The sequence below is a fragment of the Struthio camelus genome, chromosome 5, assembly GCF_040807025.1.
Source record: "Struthio camelus isolate bStrCam1 chromosome 5, bStrCam1.hap1, whole genome shotgun sequence".
In the NCBI taxonomy this organism is placed as follows: domain Eukaryota; kingdom Metazoa; phylum Chordata; class Aves; order Struthioniformes; family Struthionidae; genus Struthio; species Struthio camelus.
The window spans coordinates 39,458,139-39,477,675 of NC_090946.1; the positions used below are offsets into that span (position 1 = coordinate 39,458,139).

General features: G+C 49.8%; 2 protein-coding genes and 1 long non-coding RNA gene across 3 annotated transcripts in view; 1 reads left to right on the top strand and 2 right to left on the bottom strand.

The window, feature by feature from the left end:
• Window positions 1–5,669, bottom strand: part of LOC138067471 (uncharacterized) — an 11,951-nt gene extending 6,282 nt beyond the window's left edge. Inside the window, exons 1-3 of the long non-coding RNA XR_011141455.1 lie at window positions 2,359–5,669; window positions 1,464–1,576; window positions 734–835 (exon numbers count right to left, since the gene is read on the bottom strand). This is a non-coding gene — a long non-coding RNA (uncharacterized lncRNA). The remainder of the gene's footprint in view (window positions 1–733; window positions 836–1,463; window positions 1,577–2,358) is intronic.
• A 124-nt stretch (window positions 5,670–5,793) lies between these two features.
• On the top strand, window positions 5,794–16,087 carry ARFGAP2 (ARF GTPase activating protein 2). The gene is made up of 16 exons (XM_068945754.1): window positions 5,794–5,941; window positions 6,176–6,294; window positions 7,270–7,342; window positions 7,893–8,024; window positions 8,113–8,193; window positions 9,059–9,161; window positions 9,813–9,869; window positions 11,564–11,616; window positions 12,064–12,200; window positions 12,762–12,893; window positions 13,360–13,488; window positions 13,569–13,697; window positions 14,128–14,254; window positions 14,383–14,473; window positions 14,612–14,730; window positions 15,186–16,087. The coding sequence occupies exons 1-16, from the start codon at window positions 5,870–5,872 to the stop codon at window positions 15,204–15,206; spliced, it is 1,575 nt and encodes a 524-aa protein (XP_068801855.1). The 5' UTR covers window positions 5,794–5,869; the 3' UTR covers window positions 15,207–16,087.
• Window positions 16,088–17,750: 1,663 nt separating this feature from the next.
• CSTPP1 (centriolar satellite-associated tubulin polyglutamylase complex regulator 1) overlaps window positions 17,751–19,537 on the bottom strand; it is an 85,179-nt gene continuing 83,392 nt past the window's right edge. The window contains exons 8-9 of the mRNA XM_068945776.1: window positions 18,913–18,976; window positions 17,751–18,377 (exon numbers count right to left, since the gene is read on the bottom strand). Coding sequence (XP_068801877.1) covers window positions 18,197–18,377; window positions 18,913–18,976 — 245 coding nt within the window. The 3' untranslated portion in view covers window positions 17,751–18,196. The remainder of the gene's footprint in view (window positions 18,378–18,912; window positions 18,977–19,537) is intronic.

The window sequence follows — 19,537 nt, forward strand, 5'->3', positions numbered from 1 at the left end:
GGCTAAACAGCATGGTTCCGGTGAACCTTTTCAAACCAGATTTCAGGCCCATTCACCCCTTCAGCTGCTTTCAGCTTTTTCTGCATCACTTTTCCTGGCTCTGTCCTTCTGTTTTTCCTGCTCTAGCAAAACTGCTTGCAAAGGTTCCTGGTTCCTCAGTCTCTCAAAGCGGTTTACAGCTGAGCTTGAGACTTTATTTCTCCACTAGCGGTGCAGTGGCTGGCACCTCTTACGCCTTACCATGGGGGCCCATAGCCCTTCCTCTTCAGTCTCGGCACCTTCACTAGGTCCAGCTACTTATAGTTTCTGCCATCCCCTCCTCCTCCATTTGGTGTTTCCTTTGTATTCCACTAGCTTGGAATTCTTCTTGCAGGTCCTGAACTTGCACTTCCCTTCCCAAGTCCCTATTGTTCCTGCTTTCAGCAGCAAGCTGGCACCAAAATAATCACTGCCTCCAGCTGCGATCACACTGGCCCTTTCTCTCAACTTTTTCTCCAGGCTCCCCCGCACAAGTTCTGTCCAACCAGCTCCTAAAGAATCCACAGTCCTATCTATGTTCATCTCACTAGTGGCCCTGCACTGCCAGTACCCATTGTGGCCACCTGCAGAGCTGAAGCACTACTACCTATTCACTCTACTCTCGAATCCTTCATGTGGTGCCTGCACTCTATGATAAATGTACATTTTCAAGAGTTTCACTCAGTCAATGGATTTCTCATCTTTCCTTGCTTACCTTGTCCTTCCTTTAGCGCTGTCTGTCCTGCTTTCAAGGGTCACTGTCTTCTGCTTTAGGCATGTTTCTTACTCTTCTTGGGGGAGCTGCAGCAACTAGTCCCTAGAATAGAGGGGTTCAGTTCAGAAAACTCCTGACAGTGAGGATCTGCAGGAAACATAAAAATTACATGTCCACTGGAAAACTTGGAGGAGCCTTATTTGATAGGAGGAGATCCCTGCTGGCTCTGACCTCAAGCAAGTTAGTGCCTGTGCCTGGGAAGGAGGCAGTGCCCAGGGACTCAAGAAGCTCCAGAACAGCCCTATGGATCTGGTCTGGAAAAGGAGATATTTCCCTCACTATAGTATCGCCATCTTCCTCTTTTCCACTTCTCCTTTTTCCCCACACAGGTCACTTGATTTTTAGCTTATTTAATTCCAAATTTAAAATGCTTCAGTAAAGAGAAGTTCAAAACCACAGAAAGCACCAAATCTCTATATACTCCCACGTGGTCTGTCCCAGGCAGGCTGGCAGCTGAGCCAACCCTGACACCCAAGACCAACATGAACTATAATTCTCAAAAGTAGTACCTTTTCTTCAGGGAGTTTGACCTCCTCCTTGACAACATTTGTGAAGAAAACAAGCTCCTTTGCTGGCTGCTGGTTTGGCCTCTTGAGCTATCTGAGAGGATGGTGTCCTCCGGACCTTTGGTGGGAGAGTCAGCACTGCTGCCATTTCCATTTCTACCTACCGTGTTAGCTAGGATGGCAGTGATGCCTGCTGGTGAATTAGCCTTGCTGGCCTCAGCTGCTGCTGTCCACAGCTTTCAAGGAGCTAAGGGGGTTCTTCCTCCCTGGATGACTTCTGTGTGGGAGAAAACTAGGTCATTCCCAGTACAGTAAGTCCAGGATGAATAAATACATGATCATACATGGAACGGTGCATCTTTGGGTGAGCAGGTAGGTACAGAAGCAACCCCTCCTGTGGCAGCCAAAATAATTGGCTGAGGCAGGAGGAGAGCCCCAGCTCTGTCGGCCTTCCTGCTCTTCTCCCCTGAGCCTAGAGCTACCCTTGCCATCCCAGCCCAGCTGAGCTGGCTGCACTCAGGGGACGAGGCAGCTCCAAGCCATGAGACCTGTCAGAGGAGCAAGGCTGCAGCTCAGCCACCATGACAGAGCAGCATGGGAGACGAGCAGCGCTTTCGTTCTGCTTTCCCAGCTTCCTTCAGCACTGCCCCTCACTGGTGGAAAAAGGATTTTGTTCATGCTGAGACAGCTCAGTGCCTGCTCACCGCCCAGTCTCTCCACCTTGCTTCCGTGTGGTATGATGACTACTACTTGAAGGCCATTTCACATCTTTCTTGTTACTCGTAGTGACTGTCACCTGCTGAAACAGCCTGCTTCCAGCAGGGACACCTGTAACACCACCCATCTCCAAGCTGACCATTACAGCAGGGTATAAAACTTGCTGCCAGCTCACCCTGGGGGATGAGGTGCCCCCAAAGCTTCCTGAGTCCCCAGCACCTGCTAGGCCTGAGGTGACGTTACCAGACAATGTTTGAAGATAAACATTTGATTATAATATTGGAAGCTATTACAAAAGAAAAGCATAAAGACATATATGTATACACAAGCACGTACACTCACCTAAGAATTAGATTCTTTCTCAGCTGCTTTAGCAGCTCAGTGAACACAGTCCCACCAACTCCTGAGCTGTTTTTCCCCTCTCTAGCGCTCAAGAAAATTGCAAGGACTCAGCAGGCAGGGAATGGCTTTATGTCTTGTCCTGGTCTCCCTCGGGATTGGAGATGCTGCAGGCAGTGAGGAGCAGCACGCTCATTCCCTGGCCCCACTCTCGAGTAACCCAGCAGGCTTTGCCTGGCAGCCCAGCAACATTGGCTGAGACAACTGAAAGGGACAGTCCTCTCTTCTCCTCACCACACTTTTCTGCCCCTTCCCTTGCTTGCGTTAGTGACTGCACAGGCAGGGGGAGATGGCCTCAGCGATCAGTGACAGCATTACAGTGGGGCTAAGGACGTGACAGCCTGCAGCTGCCCGGTTGCCAGAGCAGGTGCAAGGGACAGCATGTGCAGCTGGGGACGACAGGACCTGCCTTTTGGCTACCGCACAACCTTTAATTGGCTCAAGTCAACCAGGACCGCTCCTCAGTATCTCTCGAATTACCCATCCGTTGTGTTCCTTAATTTGTGCGTTCCTTCTACCTTTGCTGGCCTTTCTCCAAGTCACATTTATAAGACTGCAGTAAAATTGCGTACATTGTAAACCTTATCAAAATAGTCACTGGCCACACAGTGTATTAGCTGTTTATCTTAGACCTTGCTGGAAGCATTGCGTGGAGTCTGAGCGTGGCATGACTGCCTTGGTGTTACACTTCTTCCTTGGGGTGCAGCTACCCATTACACAAGATCTGACACACCAGCAGGCTGGTCCCCCGCAACCCTCAGCCAGCTACTTCCCTTGCCCGAAACCTAGTGAATATACGGCCTTACAGGAATGCAGAGCAGCTTGTTGAGCTGACAAAAAAAAACTAATGCAGTTAGAGGAAAACAGTTTTCTCTATGATACCTGAAATCATAGGAAATCTGCAACATTTTCTTATACACTTCTTATACATAGACAGTGAAAGCAGCCTGCCTGCTGAGAGCCCATCCCTTGCTCTACTGAGGGGGAAGAACATTTTCTAACTGATTCTCCTCCCCTCTGTCTGTGGCCATTCCTGCTCCTTCCACGTCTGGAAACAGCCAGGCTGTCCCACAGTCCTGGGCAAACTCTCCCAGCGTTACTGACTATGCCCAGGGGATAACATGGGGGGAGGGTTAGCTAATGTCTGTAAACTGCACCTTCTCTCCCCCTCAGCTCAGATACACAAATGCAGGGCAGGTTTTACCCTCACCACAGCACTGCACTCCTGAGGCTCTCCAGCTGTTGTCTGGCTGCTCCCCTCCCCTGCTTCCTGCACAAGGCCCTCAGGTTTCCTCTTTGCCAATTGTCCTTCCACAGTAACCTCACACCCTCAGACAACGCAACTTCTATACTGAAAAAGTGTCCCCAGTGGTATAGCAGATGCCCAGAACAAGCCTGGTCACCTTCACTGGCCTTCCTTCATGTCCTGGATGATGTTGGGGACTATCACATCCTGACAGAGGTGGGTAACAAACAACAAGGAGATCTCTGTTTAGGAGGCTTGAGCTGGCTCAGGATCTGCTGTCTCAGCAGTCAGGAGGAAGGAGGCAGCTGTCAGATGTGAGGCAGATTGACATGGAGGCCAGGGGCCAAAGAGCAGGCTACCAGCTTGGAGCTCAGAAACTCAGCAGCAAAGCACATGAGATGCAAAAGAAACAGATGCAGGAAATGGCAAGAACTGTACAGCGACAGCACTGGCTCGCAGGGAACAGTCAGCAGCAGGAGGTCTTTCCTGTACTGACAAAGGCAACAAAAAGAGGCTGACTGTTCCTCATACCAGCAGCATGCTCTTCCTGCTGCTTTTATTGAATACTGAAGGACAGGATCAGCAGCTTTGCCAGGACTTGGAGCAAACAGCATGGGCTAGAAAGCCTGCAAAGGATCCAGCTGAGGTAGAGAGGCTTGAGTAACCCTGCTGTATGCAAGCACTTCTTCCTAGGACACCGCGAGGTGAGCATCAACTGTTTGCCCCCACAGAGGACAGGAGCCTGCACTAACACCTCCTGGTGTCTTCTGGCACAGATACACAGAGACAAAGCATGGCACTGAACTCAGTGATCTCTGAGGCTGCCTTGGCTCCTTCTGGGCATGCATCGTTTCCTTCTCACAAGCTGTTTGGCAGCAATGTCAGCACAGAGCCTGGTTGCTCCTAATCACTGTGCAGCATCTCCATCACACACTCGGCATGGACCTGGTCAGAATAAATCCAGCAGAGCACAGGGCCACCACCAGGCCACAGCACAACAGATAGTGCCAAGGCAGGAGCAAGCAATTTAGGGTGAGACTGCTTAAGCCAGCATGAGCAGTACCACTCCCAATGCACATTCACCACCAGAACCAGCTCCTCTCCATTGCAAGAGGCAGCTTAGGCAGCCTCCACCCTGCTGCTACGCACTCCCTCTCTGTCCCTCCATCTGGCTTTGGCTCCGCTGGTGGGACTGCTAGGACAGCTGTCCCATGGATGGGATCAGGGAACTTGGTTAAAAATAGCCAGGAGAAAAAGCTAACAGTAACTACTACCTGAGCTGATTCCCCAAAACAGTTTCTGTATAGTCCCAGGGACAGGCCTACAGGAACAACTGTGGAGGCAGCGTAAGAGCAACAGACACCAGGGTCTACTTAAGGCCGGTCTGCTGCCAAGAATGCCCCCTGCTAGACTGGATCAGACCCAGAACTTCATTGCCCAGTTCAGAAACTTGTCTCCGAGTAGCTGCAACCAGATGCGTTAGCCAGAAGGCTCTCATCTTCCTACTGCAGGGCAATCTGCCTCCCACATCAAGTCTTAGAGCTTCACTGATTCCCAGAATACACCATGTAATACCCCTGCTCAACCAGCTTTTGGGGGGTTTCTTTTTGTCCAACAACTCCCATTGTGCCTGACCGCATCTACACATCCCAAGACTTCATGACTCTTGCTGTGATCACGGGTCCTGCGTTCCCCGGGCAGTGAACGCCCAGGGTGTGCCTTACGCATCTGTGGAAAAGCCTTTTCCTTTGCTAGTTTCCACTTTCCAGCTCACTGAAAGCTGTCTCGCCCAGGCATTAGAGCATTTCGCTGCTTCTTTCTGCGAACAGCTGGTGCTACGGAGTTGCCTCCTTCGGGCTCTGCCCTCCGCACCCCCGGGGCGCCTGGGGAGGCCGGGCCGGCCCGGGCCGGACCCCGATCCCCGATCCGCGATCCCCGGCCCCCGGCCCGCCGGGCAGCCCCGGCCCGGTGCCGCGGTCGGGGTGGTGAGCAGCGGAGCGGTCCTCGGGCGCCGCCGCGACCCCTCCCGAGGCCGCTGGGCCCCAGCTGTCACGGCGGCGAGGTAGGTGCGGGCTGACCCTAGCGGGGACCCGTCCGCGGGCAGATTTGGCCTCAGCCGGAACCCGTACTCAGCTCCGCCCCCGCCGCCGGCGCTGATTGGGCCTGGCCGGGACCCGTCGCCGCAGTGGCCTCTGGGAAGGAGAGATCATGGCGGCGGAGCCCAGCAAAACGGAGATCCAGACTCTCTTCAAGCGTCTCCGCGCTGCGCCGGCGAACAAGGTAGCGGGGCGGCGCCAGGCGGCCTCGCTTCCCGGCGGCGCGGGCTGGGCCCGACCCGGCGGGCGGCGCGGCAGCAGAGGCTCCTTCAGCGCGGCGGGGGCCGGAAAGCGGCAGAGGGAGGCGGCCGGGGAGGGGGGCGCCGAGGGGCGGCAGGTTTGAGCCCTGGGCCCGAGCGGGCGGAGGAGCGGCAGAGCCGCCGCCTCAACGCCGGGTGTCGTTCTGTTTTGACTGTAGTCTTGCTTCGACTGCGGCGCCAAGAACCCGAGCTGGGCCAGCATCACCTACGGGGTCTTCCTCTGCATCGACTGCTCGGGAGCCCACAGGTCTTTGGGCGTGCACCTCAGCTTCATCAGGTGCGTACGGCCCGGGAGGAGAGCGGGCGGGCAGCGGCGGGGGAACAGGCTGCGGCCTGTGGTCAGCGCCGGGTAGGCCCGGGGCAACTGTGCCGGCGTGGTGGGAGCACACGGGGATTCAGCTAAAGGGAAGGCGCATCACCGATGCAATCGCTTTGGGTTTTGCTTGGCTTGCTCAAAACAAGTTTTAGATGACTCAGCCTTTTCAAGGCGGAGTTTCCAAAGCACCCAGTGGAATAGCCAGTAGAACATCAAAGTGTTACTTTCACAGATCCTGCAGAAGTGTTATTTGGGTTCCCGTTTGTGGAAGGTGGAAGGAGAGTGTGTGGTGCATGAATCTCTGTGGTAAAGCAATGGGAAAGTTTTTTCTTGTAATGCTAAACAAAGGAAGCTTTTTCTGTATCAGTCTACTGGGTAAGGTAGTCTTGGATTTTGAGCTTATGTTTTCTTAGTTGGAGTACTTGTAAGTGTTTGTATCTTAGGTAGGAGGACTTTGGTCTTTACTTGCTCAGAGATAAGTTGAGTAACTGGTGTGAGGCATGTTTTGTCATATGACTTTATGTTATCATTTTCTCGGTTGTTTTATACTGTGTTCTGCTGCCGTTACTGGGATAGGCTAAATATGAGTTTTTCATGTTGTGGTGAGAGCACCCGTGGAATGAAAGCTGCTGGTTTTGCTTTCCTAGCTCAAGCCTCATTCTCTTAAGAAGCAATGCCAGTGAGAGACCCTTTTAATTTTGACATTATGTTTTGACATTATGTTCTGGTATGAAGCTCAAGCTGATTTTTGATAACTTAAAAAGTTCAACTTAATTAATTACGGGAAAAAGAAACAAAGGAATTACTGAGATGTTAACTTTACCTCTTCTACTCTGATGGAAGAGCAGTGGCATGCTTTGCCATACTAGCCGAGAGCATGCTTTTGCATTTGGGATGTCTGCATGTTATTAATGGAAATAATTTGTTCTTGCACAGGTCTACAGAGCTGGATTCTAATTGGAACTGGTTCCAGCTGAGATGTATGCAAGTGGGCAGCAATGCCAATGCGGTGAGGAGCCTCTGTAGGCATTTTGCTCGCTTTACTCCTTGCTAAGTGGCATCCTCTGGTTCTTGGCCCTGTCCTTTGTGAGGCTTTCCTGGTCCCAAAGGGTATTGACTGCCCCTTCTTTTTTTGGAGATGCGTAATGAGGAGAGACATCTGTCAGCTGTACTTAGAAGTCAGCCTGTGACCTTTATGAATGTACTTCTGATATGCAGAGCTGTCACTTCCTTATATCTCATTTAAATGAGAAACATAGTCCTCTTAAATGAAAGGAGTTAGTAATATTAATCAGTTTGAAAGTTCATGCTCAGCCCTGTGACTCAGAAGCATCTCCCTGTGATGGACAGGGATTGTTTTCTCAGCCCTTTGAGGCCCATAAAGTGAGTTCCTGGTGAAAGCTGAGCTGATCAATGAATGGGTCATGCCCCACGCTTAGTGTTATATCCTCTGTCTCTGGGAAGTTTCCTTTTTCTGTTGAGTTCAGGTTGTTTTATGTTTGATGCTTGCTTGAGTTTGATACAGCAGGCAGGAGACTGAATATTTTTCTCTTTTTCAGACTGCTTTCTTCCGTCAGCATGGCTGCACTACCACAGACGCCAATGCGAAGTATAATAGTCGAGCTGCCCAGATGTACAGGGAGAAGATCCAGCAGCTGGCAAGTGCTGCTATGGCCAAGTATGGCACCGATGTAAGTCTGGGCAACTCTGTACTGTTACAGACGTGTAGTGCTGGGTGCTGAGTCTTGCAGGATATCTCCTTTCCTCTTTTCTTTTCAGCTGCTAATAGATGGACTGAGTGGAGCCCCTGGGCATTCCCCTGACAAGAGCGATGCTGACTTCTTCACGGAGCACACACAGGTGAGAACAGCTGTTTAAACCAGGCAGCCTTAATAGCTCTCAAATAGACAGCAGTCCATCCAGGAGCCTGGAGAGATGAGAGGTGCAGTCCCACTTGATTTGGAAGGATAGTAAATTGCGTGTCCTTTCACTAGCAATAGGGAAGAACTAAGATTCGGTCACTAGCCTGAGATATAGGCACATACTTAAGTGCTCCCGCGTGGAGCCAGTAATACGCATATAATGATTCTCTGTCTTTGAGATCGTTTTTATCTTCAAGGGATAGTGATGCCAACCAGCTATTCCCTGGAAAATGCTCTGCCTGCTCCTTAAATACTTGGTCTCTTTGGACAGTTAAAACGAGGACTGGCTGTTACTTCAAACTTTTGGTTTAGTCAGCTTTTCAGTGCATGGACCCTGGTAAAGTGGATTTGGGCAACTGCTTATACAATGGTAGAGGTACTCTCACAAGTGAACAGAGTAACACGAGAACTGGCTGGTAGTAAAGACAACAGAAGCCAAGGTTATATTTTTCAAAGGAAACTCATTCAGGCTTTTTCTCCCAGAGTTAAGCTCATCGCTTTAACATGGGAAGTCCCCACAGTAGCCAACTCTGATAGCACAGCTCTTTGAGTGATGCTGTCTTTTCTCCTAGCCTTCCATTTAGCTTAGATTCCATTTTCCTTTAATTTTTGTTCCTTTGTAGTTTTTGTCTGAGGGAACGTGAATAAGTTGTCTCTGCCTTCAAAGAAGGTGTAATCTGGAATTTGGATCATGTTCTCTTTGGCGTAAAACTGAATACAGATCACTAAACTTGAAGTAAGTGTAGGACTACTCTAGTTCATTCATCCCCCTGCAAGTCATTGGAATGAGTGTCTCCTTACAGTCTTCCAGGACCTGGGATGTAGCAGATTCCAGTCAGAATCTTGCACAGTCTTCCCTGGAGATGGAAAAAACAGCAAGATCATCAGAAGGCAATGAAGTGTCAAGTGAGTTTCCTGCTGAATGATTTTTCCAAGAACCTGACTTCATTTCCAGCAGAATACTCTTCTGCACCAGCGTTGGAAGGGATGAACGTTTCCCATGCTTCAGGCTTGGATCAGGAGTGGAAGCCCTATGCACTGTAATGAGGCTGTTGAATTCAATTAGTGGGGACTTCTGAGAACACTGCTCTATTGAGGATTAAGAAGTCATTTCTCTGCTTTTCCTGAAATGTGCATGAAACAGTCTTTGTTTTGGGGGTTAGCTGCCCTGCTTCTCTATTGCAGACTTAATATAATTCTTCGTTTAAACACTCTTCTGTGCTATCCCTTGTAATAGGTAGGTCCAGAAATAATAATGTATAAAGAAGATGAATGTAGAACAGAATACTGTTTCTAGATATGAATTACAAAGATTCCAAGAGTATAGGAGCTTGAAACAGCTTTATGCGTTCCTCTGCTAAGCGTTAACTTTCTTTAACACGTTTAGGACGCTGCAGTGGGAATAACTTGCTTTGTGGAGACAGAGAATAGTTATGTTTCAGAAGTTGCAGCTTGCCTTTTTGGGGGACAGAGGTTGTTGAAGAGGTGTAGAGCAACTGGGGAATGCAGGTGAGAATCTTTCTCTGCTGAATTTCTCTCCTGTCTTTGTGCCCACAGATTCTAGTCAAGGCCCGTCAACTGACCTGTTGAGCACATCTCCTAAAGCTCCTCTAGGTAAGTGAGACTCTTTGATAACTCTTAGATCAGTCTTGCTCTTATACTCACTGTTCAGTAAGCTCAGTGGAGCTGGGACTGATGAGCCTATCTTCAGAATATCTAAAGGAGCTTAGCTTCCTGTGGTGTCAGTATTGAGAATCTTCTAGACCCAAAAACCCAACCGCACATTTGGTTCAGTTCATTGGAGGTTTCCAGCTCCTTTGGATGATCAAGTTCAAAGCCGTCTCATTTCCATTACCTTGTTTTCATTTTGCGGCTTGGACAGAACTTGGTATTTAAATATCTAGAACTTGGCTACTCAGGGCCATGTGGCTGACTTCGTAGGAAGCTTGGAGGCAAAGGAATTTTTAGCTTGCTCATTAATAGGGATTGTTCCCCACCATTACCATCTAGGCATGGAGCATCTAGATGGAGTTTCTCTGTTTAGCTAGAGCGTGCTCCTGGCCCACAGTGTGTTCATCCTGGGTGGAAAGCCTGCATCCTCAAGCATCTATTCCATGCCCGATGTTTTATGTCTCTTCTTTAGACCTGTCCATGTGTCTGTCAACACAAGGGCCTGCTCCTGCCAGAGGTAACTGGCTATCAGCTGGCCTGCGCTGGCTGTTTGTGACAACTCTGTCTGCCCCTTTTGTGACTCTGCCTTCAACTCTAACATTAGCTTCCTGTGCTTGGAAGGAGAGAATGAGCTGAAGTTAACATATATCACATTGGGTTCTAAACCACCTATTGCTTCTCTAGAAAGAGAGCTTATTGTTGTAATTCCTATTAAAAACATCTCTTGAGTGATCAAAAAAGCAAGTGCTAGGAATGGTGAGCTGAAAACACTGCCTGTGTTTTGAATAGTGTGAAGATTTTGCGCTCCCTATTTCAAAAGTAGATGGTAAAACTAGAAAAGACATAGAAAAGGCTGTTGAAGATGACCTAAAGTATGGGTTGCTGAAATCTACATGGGCGCAGAAAGTAATTCTCCACTTTAGTCACCCTTGTTGGACTTTTTGTCCACAAAAGAAGCTCAGAGCTATATAACATTGGAAGCTGGAAACGTGACCTGGGCAATGCCACTTTATGCTTGCTTTGTTTTTACAGTTTTGCCTAGACATCTGCTACTTGGGTGGACTTGGCTGTTTTTACCAGCATGGTGTGCTTTATGCCCTCAGAGGGACAGGTTCCTGGTGGAAGGTGGCAGGGGAACCTGTTGTGTCTGGCTCGCTGGACTTTATGTCCATCTTGCAGTTCTTCTGAGCGTGTAAACCTGATTTTACAGTTCTTCTTTGTCCCTAAGGCACTGATAAGGAACACTGACCTTCATATACCCTGACATGACATTTTCCTGGATTTATGTATGGAACAAATCAAGTCTTTTGCTAGTTTTCATAACCTTTACTGGATAGGGACACTAGCAGTGTGACATTTGGAGGAACTGTTAGAAGCACTTAGTTTATTTACAAGTTTCTCCAGGGATGGACTTGCTTCTCTAGGCCACCAGCTTGCAACTGTGGAGCTTCTCACTCCTCTCAGTGCTGCTTTCTTGGCTTGGTCAAGTCACCTAGGCTGGTGTTGTGAAGCTGCATGGTGTGCCCTTGACTCTGTATCATCTGGGCTGTGGTGGCTGTTTGTGTGGGTTGCTAACTTATGTTGCCTTCTTGAAATTAATTCGCTCCTGCTTACATGCTGCTGCTTTCCTCTCACAGAACTTAAATCCTCCCTCATTGGAAAGAAGAAGCCAGGAGCTGCCAAGAAAGGGGTATGTCTGAGCTCTTGTTTTGCAGAGAGGAGGCAGATCATATTTCATATATTTGTGCTTGCCTTTCCCTGGCCCCTTGCTTTTTCCCATTAATCAAGTTGCCTATGAGATGACCAGAGCTCTCTCCCTTCCCCAAATGGTATCTCATTGCTTCTTTTGAAAGATAGCTTGTACGTTAAGGGACAAAAATAATTAGGCTTTGGATCATTATGCTTATGATCAAGAGTCCATGTGGCTAATCTCTTAGAACTGGTCACTGGCTGGTTAAGTCCTGTATGTTCTTCCATCCTCTGCTGCAGGCCCTACTGGGCCTGTAGCTTATAACTAAACAGGCTGACTGAAGAAGGGCTGATCAGTGCAGCGAGGCACAGGATTCAGACTGCTGGTCTTATTTTACTCTAAACAGTGGGATGAAGAACTCACACTTGTTTGTTTGTTTTTTTTAAGTTGGGTGCAAAAAAGGGTCTTGGAGCCCAGAAAGTGAGCAGCCAGAGCTTCAGTGAGATTGAGCGGCAAGCCCAGGTAGCAGAGCAGCTGAGGGAGCAGCAGGCAGCAGAGTCCAGGAAACAAGCGGAGGAGTCCATGTAAGTGCCTTGTTTGGGCTGAATACCTTGCCTACATAAGGTAGAAGTAACAAGAGGTTGGTGCTATTCACTGTGAGACCAGCTAATCTGAGCACAGAAGATCCTGCATGATAGGATGAGTGGTAACCTGAAGCAGAAATGGTCCTTACAGCTAGGCACAAGTTACATTGCCACGTTTTATTCAAATTAACATCTTTGGAAGAGTCTTAGAAGAGCAGATATAGAAGTATCTTGCTTTTCTGTTGACCTTGAGGCAGGACTGAAAATGCTAAAGGCTGATCTGGGTGGGGACCTGTTTATTCCTCTGTCCCTGGCTGGGGGGAATGCTGGCAGTAAGGAAATCATGGTCTGCACAAAAAGAGCAGAATCCCAGTGGAGGTATGAGGTGAGATGGGAAGACGAGTAGTAGCTTTTATGCAAGGATTTTTTGCTTGGCTATTGGGAAAACTAGTGCTTGATGGTGGTCAGGGTTATTTTCCTCCTTGAACCTCCACAGGATGAGAACGGGGGAGGGGGGGCAGAGGGATACGAGCCAATACCTACTGCAGTTCTTTCCATTAGTGTCACCTCAATGCGAATGGCTTATCAGGAACTACAGCTTGATCGGAAGAAGGAGGAGAAGAAACTTCAGAACCTCGAAGGGAAGAAACGTGAACAAGCCGAGAGGCTAGGCATGGGCTTGGTGTCTAGAAGGTACTTGGCTCTGGATGGTGTAGCATAGACAGAGGTGCCCTGAAAGCACTCTGCTCTGGATTAGGTTCCTGAAGGCATTGTAACAAATAAACATCTGATTTCGGGTGTTTGTATGTTGGACTATGTCTAAAAACGTTTCAGGCCCTGGAAGGAATGGGTGCTTTGTTCAGAGGTTCTAGTCTGCATTTGAGCCTTTCTGAAGATGCATGTGACCTGTCCGGCTCCAGCCCTAGAGCCCTGCTGCTGACAGCTGTCCCCCTGCAAAATACCTGCCTTAAGAAAGTAGCTCAAGACTTCTGAGGGAATCAGATTAGGCTAGACATGCAGTGAAGGGGGCTTGTGTCCCATGACTCTCCCTAGAGACTTGTGGCACCTGCGCTGTCTGTGAAAGCCAGATTCAGTTTTGAGGCAGGCTGGTTTTAGCGGCTGGACGCTGTCAGCCCTGATTGCCTGTTTGTTGTGCTAGTTCCGTCTCACACTCAGTGATGTCGGAGATGCAAGTAATTGAGCAGGAGACACCGCTGGCTGCAAAATCTTCCCGCTCCCAATTGGATTTGTTTGAAGACGCTGGAGGCTTCACATCTGGACCCCCCAAGTAAGACTAAGCTTCAGTGTAGCCTTTGGCTTATTTCTGAATTTAATGTCTGGCCTGAGTTACCTCTCTTTGGTACCTAGGTATAAAGATAATCCCTTCTCATTGGGAGATGCCTTTGGGTCACGATGGGAAACGGACTCCTCGTGGGGTATTGACAAAGAGGAGGAACCTGAAGTGACCATTTCCAGTATTCGACCAGTTTCAGAGAGGTAAAGTGCCTTCCAGTGTCACTGTACCTTGGGTGTGGGACAAAGGGGTAGGTCTGGGAGCTATAGGAAAAGATGTTACTGAGATGTTACTGTATTATGACTGGATCCGAGTCTTGTGCTACAGAAGATTACTTGCATGTGCAAGTCAAGTTGACAGCAGGACTATGTACTGATGGGAGTAATTTTCTAGCCCAAGGAAAGGGGCCTTCAGTAAAAAGGGCTTGGGTACTTCTTTCCCTGTTGTGTCTCAAAGTCTGATTAAAGCCTTCGCAGTCATCAAGTGCTGGTTGTTCTGATGGAGGGGGGGGGAACAGGGAACCATGACAGTGGCTAGCACTTGAGGCTTTGTAGCTTTCCTTTAATCAAATGGGATCTGAGAGAGAGAAGCCTGTTTCTTTACTGTGACATGTCTCCTGTCTTGTTACCTCAGACCCACCAATAGGCGGGAGACAGAGAGCAGGGCATCAGTTGTGGAATCAAATGAAGCACGGCAGAAGTTTGCAGGGGCCAAGGCCATCTCTTCAGATATGTTCTTTGGACGAGAGGCAGATGCTGAGGTAGGCATGTCCTGCAGTGCTTAAGTTGGTACAGCTCTGTCCTCATCCCTTCCGGTTTGCTCGGGTCCTGCTTTGTTCCCTTCCTTTGTAACTTTTTTTTTTCTTGTTCTGCTTTCCTTCCACTGCAGTATGAAGCCAGATCTCGACTGCAGCAGCTCTCAGGTAGCAGTGCCATCAGTTCTGCAGACTTGTTTGGGGACACTGAGAATATGCACTCAGGTAGGTTAGTGCTCAGAGCAGGGAGGGAGCGGGTCAGTGGAGAGTCATGGGGCAGCTTTAGAGCCCTTAGCCTGGAGGGGGCCAGGGTGCTCTCTGGAACTGCAGAAGCTCCAAACTCGTTCCTGCTGGCTCTTGTAGGTGGTGTGTCAATTGGGAACGTCCTGCCTGCAGCCGACATCGCACAGTTCAAGCAAGGAGTGAAATCAGTTGCTGGCAAGATGGCTGTCCTAGCCAACGGGGTGATGAACTCGCTCCAGGTGAGGTGACACTGTGGCACCTTCAGAGAGGCTACGGTCACACTTAGGGACTCTCACCACATCCTGGCTTCCGTCAGGATTATCACTGTCTTCCCAATAGGCACAGAAAGCCAGTTCCCGTGTAAGGACCTGCCTTTTGTAGCTGATAGCTACACTATAGCAGCAGAGCAGTTCCAGGTGGTCAGTGAACTCCTTGGCCAACCTTACTCTCCTGGTGGACAGAACACCTGGTTACTTCAGATAATGCCTTTTCCCACAGCAAATCTTGGGCAAAACTCACTAAGCTGGGACTGTTTTACCTCCTGCCTTTGCATGGTGTCTGTCTTTAGGTAGCCTTGTGCTGGCTACTTCCCTTTTAGTTGTCTTCCAGTCCCAAACACCCCAAGACCTTGTCCGTGTCTGTGGAGTTTGCATGAAGTGTTGTAGCATAGTGTCTTGGTGTGTTTCCTCCCCAGGATCGTTATGGCTCATATTGATGATCCAGGGACTGCAGCTCACAGGGAAGCCAGCAAGAGGCGCTGATGCCACCTTTGATTGCCTGGAGTAAACTGCAGGATTGTCCTAGTTTGTCTGGGGTGGGTGGGAAGGGGGGAAGGTAAGCAGAAAGGGTCAGGAGATGGCTGTGCCCAGACTGCTTTCCAAATATCTCTGGATTCCACTCTGTATTAAAATTCAGTGTGCCCTCAAACCCACTGCTATCTGTTAGCCAGTGGAGACAGGCCTTCTTACAGGATTAATGTCATTGCTATGAACAGTAGGACAGGAATTCCTGTGGCTGCCCTCCTTGGTGCTTCTGCCCTTCTTGGTCCATACTTGAGCTCACCAAGTGACAGAGGGGAACAGGAATGGCATTTTTTTTTTCTGGACACTGTGTTACCTGGTCTCCATGGATATGACTGTGGCCTTGTGTTCTGCTCAGTGCTCATACTGCCTGTTTTCATGCGGGCTGCTGTAGCAGTTAACATTATTGGTAAGAAGCTGTCTTCAACTGGAGCAATTCCAGTGAGCATGGCAAAAGAGGGATTTCCTTGTATTTGTGGGGTTGGCCTTGTACCATGGAATAATCCTTTTTACTGTCTTGTAAACCAGCAAAGAGAGATGCTGGAGAACAAACGAAACAAAGCTTCCCCCCCCCAGCTTCTGATCATATCATGGCCAGAAAAGACCAAGACTTAGGCCTGGGCTTTAGGTAGAGAAGCACCGTAAAGTTATGGGGCCTCTGGTTCTTTTATTGCTCAGCCATCTTATACATACACTTTTTTTCACCTCAGACTGTGATGAAACAACCTCCAACTTGGCTCTGAGGTGGGGGAGGGTTGTTCCTGTGAGAACTGTATCTTTAAATCTTGTTCATGTTGGTTCTCCTGCTCCTGTTCTGTTTTAAGGGGGCCCCTTTTGATCTCTTCTGAGCCCAGGCTGTTGATGGGACAGTAAGCTGTTATCAAAGGAGAAAGGGCTGAGCCCTCTACAGATGCAAAACAGCTGTAGTAGTGAAACCAGAGGCTGGGACTATTTGTTGTGCATGCTGTCTGTGGTCAGAGCCGTGTAGCCAGCAACCTTCGTTCCAGGGTCAGGTTCCCGCCTCGCACCTGGCTCGCACAGAGTCGGCGCCAGGCTCGTACCCTGCCCCCAGCTCAGGCCGTGCCGGGGCTGCCTCTCGGGGCTGGTTTGTGCTGTGGGGGCCTTTAGCCTCACCGCAGTTGAGTCTTGGGGGGGGGGGGGGGGGTTAGAGGCTGCTCTCTCGTGTCTGGCAGCCGCGGCGCCGCCCCGCTGCCGCCGGGGGGCGCCGTGCCAAGAGCTGCGCGGGCGGGGGGCAGGCGCCACTGCGCCCGCCGCGACGCGCGCTTGCGCGGGAGCCGCAGCCGCGCAGCGCGGCGGGGGGCGGTGCGAGCGCGGCGGGGGGCGGAGCCTCCGGCGCCGCCTCCGCGGGGAGCGGCTGCGGGAGAGGCGGGCCGGCGGCGCCCTTAGCCGGCCCCGGCCCCGGCCCCGGCCCCGAGGGGCCACGGCGGCGCGAAAGAGCCCGGACTCGGCAGGAGCCTTGCGCGGCGTGCTTTATTGCTGGTCCTTACAGTCGCTCGCAGATTTTTGGGGGGGGGGGGGGGAAGAGGGCAGTGAAAGGACACGTTAATAAATAAAGTAAATTATAATAAATAACACCTCCCACTATTTCTGTGATTGGGGCAGCGGTGCAGATTCAGCAGTAGTTATGGGATTATCTTAAAATAGTTTCACGGGGCTAAATCCACTCTGGTTTAGGACAGCTCTAAGCTGTTGGTGAGCAGTGGCCAGGAGCCCACACTGTGCAGCGATTTATGAAAGGGAAGAGCGAGGAGGCTCCCGAAGAAAAATGAATTCTCCCTGGGAATAATTAGCCTGTAGAAGCTGTGCCCCTGTGTCGCAGCTTCTCTAGCCAAAGTGTTCAGGACGTCGGAGGCCAGGCTGCAGAGTCGATACCAGGAGACGGTACTTCATCTGGCAGCTGTAAGGGCTACACTGTGATGGTATAGCAATGCCAGCATTGACAAAAAAAAAAAATACCTGGGATTCTTTTGATAGCTGCTTCCTTCTCCCCTTGCGCCCACTAAACTGCCCCAGATGCACTCTGTTTGCAGGTTACGCTACCTGGGGCGAAGCAATTTAAACACTGGTTTTCTCTCCTCCAACTCCCCAGGCACAGCTCCGAAGCCTGCTTTCACCATGCAAGCTTTTGTTTGTTTGCTTGTTTTGCCTAATTATGCTGTTTGAGGCAGTCGGGGTCCAAGGAAGGCCTACAGAAGGGAACTCAGTACAGTGGAGGAGCCAGAAACCATCATGTACTACCTAAGATAGGCTTCAGTTATTTGCTCTCTTTCCTTTAGCAATACTTGGACACACTGAGGAGGAAGTAGAGACAGGTGGCAGGGCACTACCTAAGCCCTTCTTTTCTAGGAACTTCAGGAATTTTTCTAGCTTTCATCATATGCAGGTGCAGCTTTATAGAGAATAATTGTAATAGAGCATGAGCGCAGAGCAGCCGCTGGTGATTTAACCACTCTATTGTCTAGGCTAAGCCTGAACACAGCTACACAACAAAACACTGGCAACCAGCCTGCACTAGCATTCCCACTGCTCCAGCACCTGCTGAACCGTGTGAGAGAGTGCCCTGGTGAGAGAATCCTCTACCATTTTCCACGTAGAGGCAGACCTAGCATCTCCTGGTTTGTCTTACTTGCCAGCAGAGGGTAGCATAACTCTGCAGCTGTAAATGGCTTCTGCAGAGGAGCTATTCACGAATTTGGAGCTAGGAGGATGGCAGCGTTCTTCCTGGGAAGAGACTGGTGGACCAAGCAGCAGGGACTGGCACAGCCACGCGTGCACTAGAGATGTGGACGAAACCTGTCAGACCAGATGCTCCGGGAGAAGGTGCTGTTCCTGCAGAGAGGTCTGGAGAAAGCCGGGATGGGAATGGTGCTGACCTTCACAACCTTCAGTTTTCAGAGGAGTCTGTCTCTTCATTGGAGCCTTCGCTCTCAGCATCCATTTTTCGACGATGGTGGAGAGGCTTCCAGGGAGAGCTAATCCTGGGCAAGTTACGGGCAGACAAATTAGCTGCATCTCCACAGGCACTGGCGGGAGCAGAGATGGAAAGCCCTGAAACCTGAGCTACCCTGAAAGATAAAAGAGAAATGCTGGGCAGCCTGGCTTGCCATCTCCAGCTTTCACCACAGCAGTGCTGGAGTGAAGCAAGGATAAAGATTCTTTCACAACTGCCAGAGATGGATGGTCATGCAAAGAAGGAGAACTTGGCAGACCTGGCAGACTCTGAATCTTTCTTCCCATTACAACACATCTTTCTTCTGGGCTGAGCCTGTGTCCTCCAACACTTCTAGTTTTCACTCATCCAAACAGAATCTCCCTGTTCGTTAGAGGCTCTCCTGCTGCCTGAAGATCCCTCTTTGAGGCGGATTCCCTCTTTGAGTCTGATTCTTTGTCCCTCTGCTTCTGAATCGGAAGCCTTTGGCAAGGATTTGTTAGCTGCACCAAGGCACTCCAAAGAGGTCCTATGCCTACACTGCTCTGCTTGCTCCTCTATTGTCTTATGGTTGAACAGAGGAACATAACAGAGGGACAATAACTAAGACTCTCCTAACAAGCTACCTGCAATCTGTCACTTTACTTCCTACTCTAGGCAACTCCACTTACAATTTCTCAAGTTCCTGATCCATGGCAGGGTCCAGAAACAAGTCTCCTTTATCTGGCAGAGCCCCTGGAAAAAACAGAAAGGAAAGTATTATCAGAGCAGCATTAGGCTTTTCAGGGTCAGTCCGCATAAAGATAAGTGCCTCCAAAATCTGACCTGCAAGACGGAGAAGACCCTTGTTCACACCTGTTAGTGAACTGGACACTGAATATTGAGGGCCATGGACAGACAAAGAATGATGGACCAGATTCTGTGTTCTTCATACAGGTTCTTCCCTGACATAGCTGAGCTCAGATGAAATGGGAGGTGCTCTCAGTAGACTCACCTCTTGGAGAACTTAAAGAGACCAAAAGGCTGAGAGTTTCCTTTCACTGTACAAAACAACTGAGTACACAGGTAAGTAGAAAGTACACAGTAGCTGTGTCACAGGGAGATGGTGTGTCAACCTCAGGCCCCAGCTAATTGCCCTATGTGGCCAGCACTCCCAGATCCTATCATCAAGGCTGTAGATACATTGTGCGTGCCACCGCCTGCAGCACACAGTCTGCTTACCTACAAATAAATGTCAAATTTGTCTAGCAGAGGTCTGGGAAAATGGGAGCAGTCACCCTGGGAGACATATTTCTG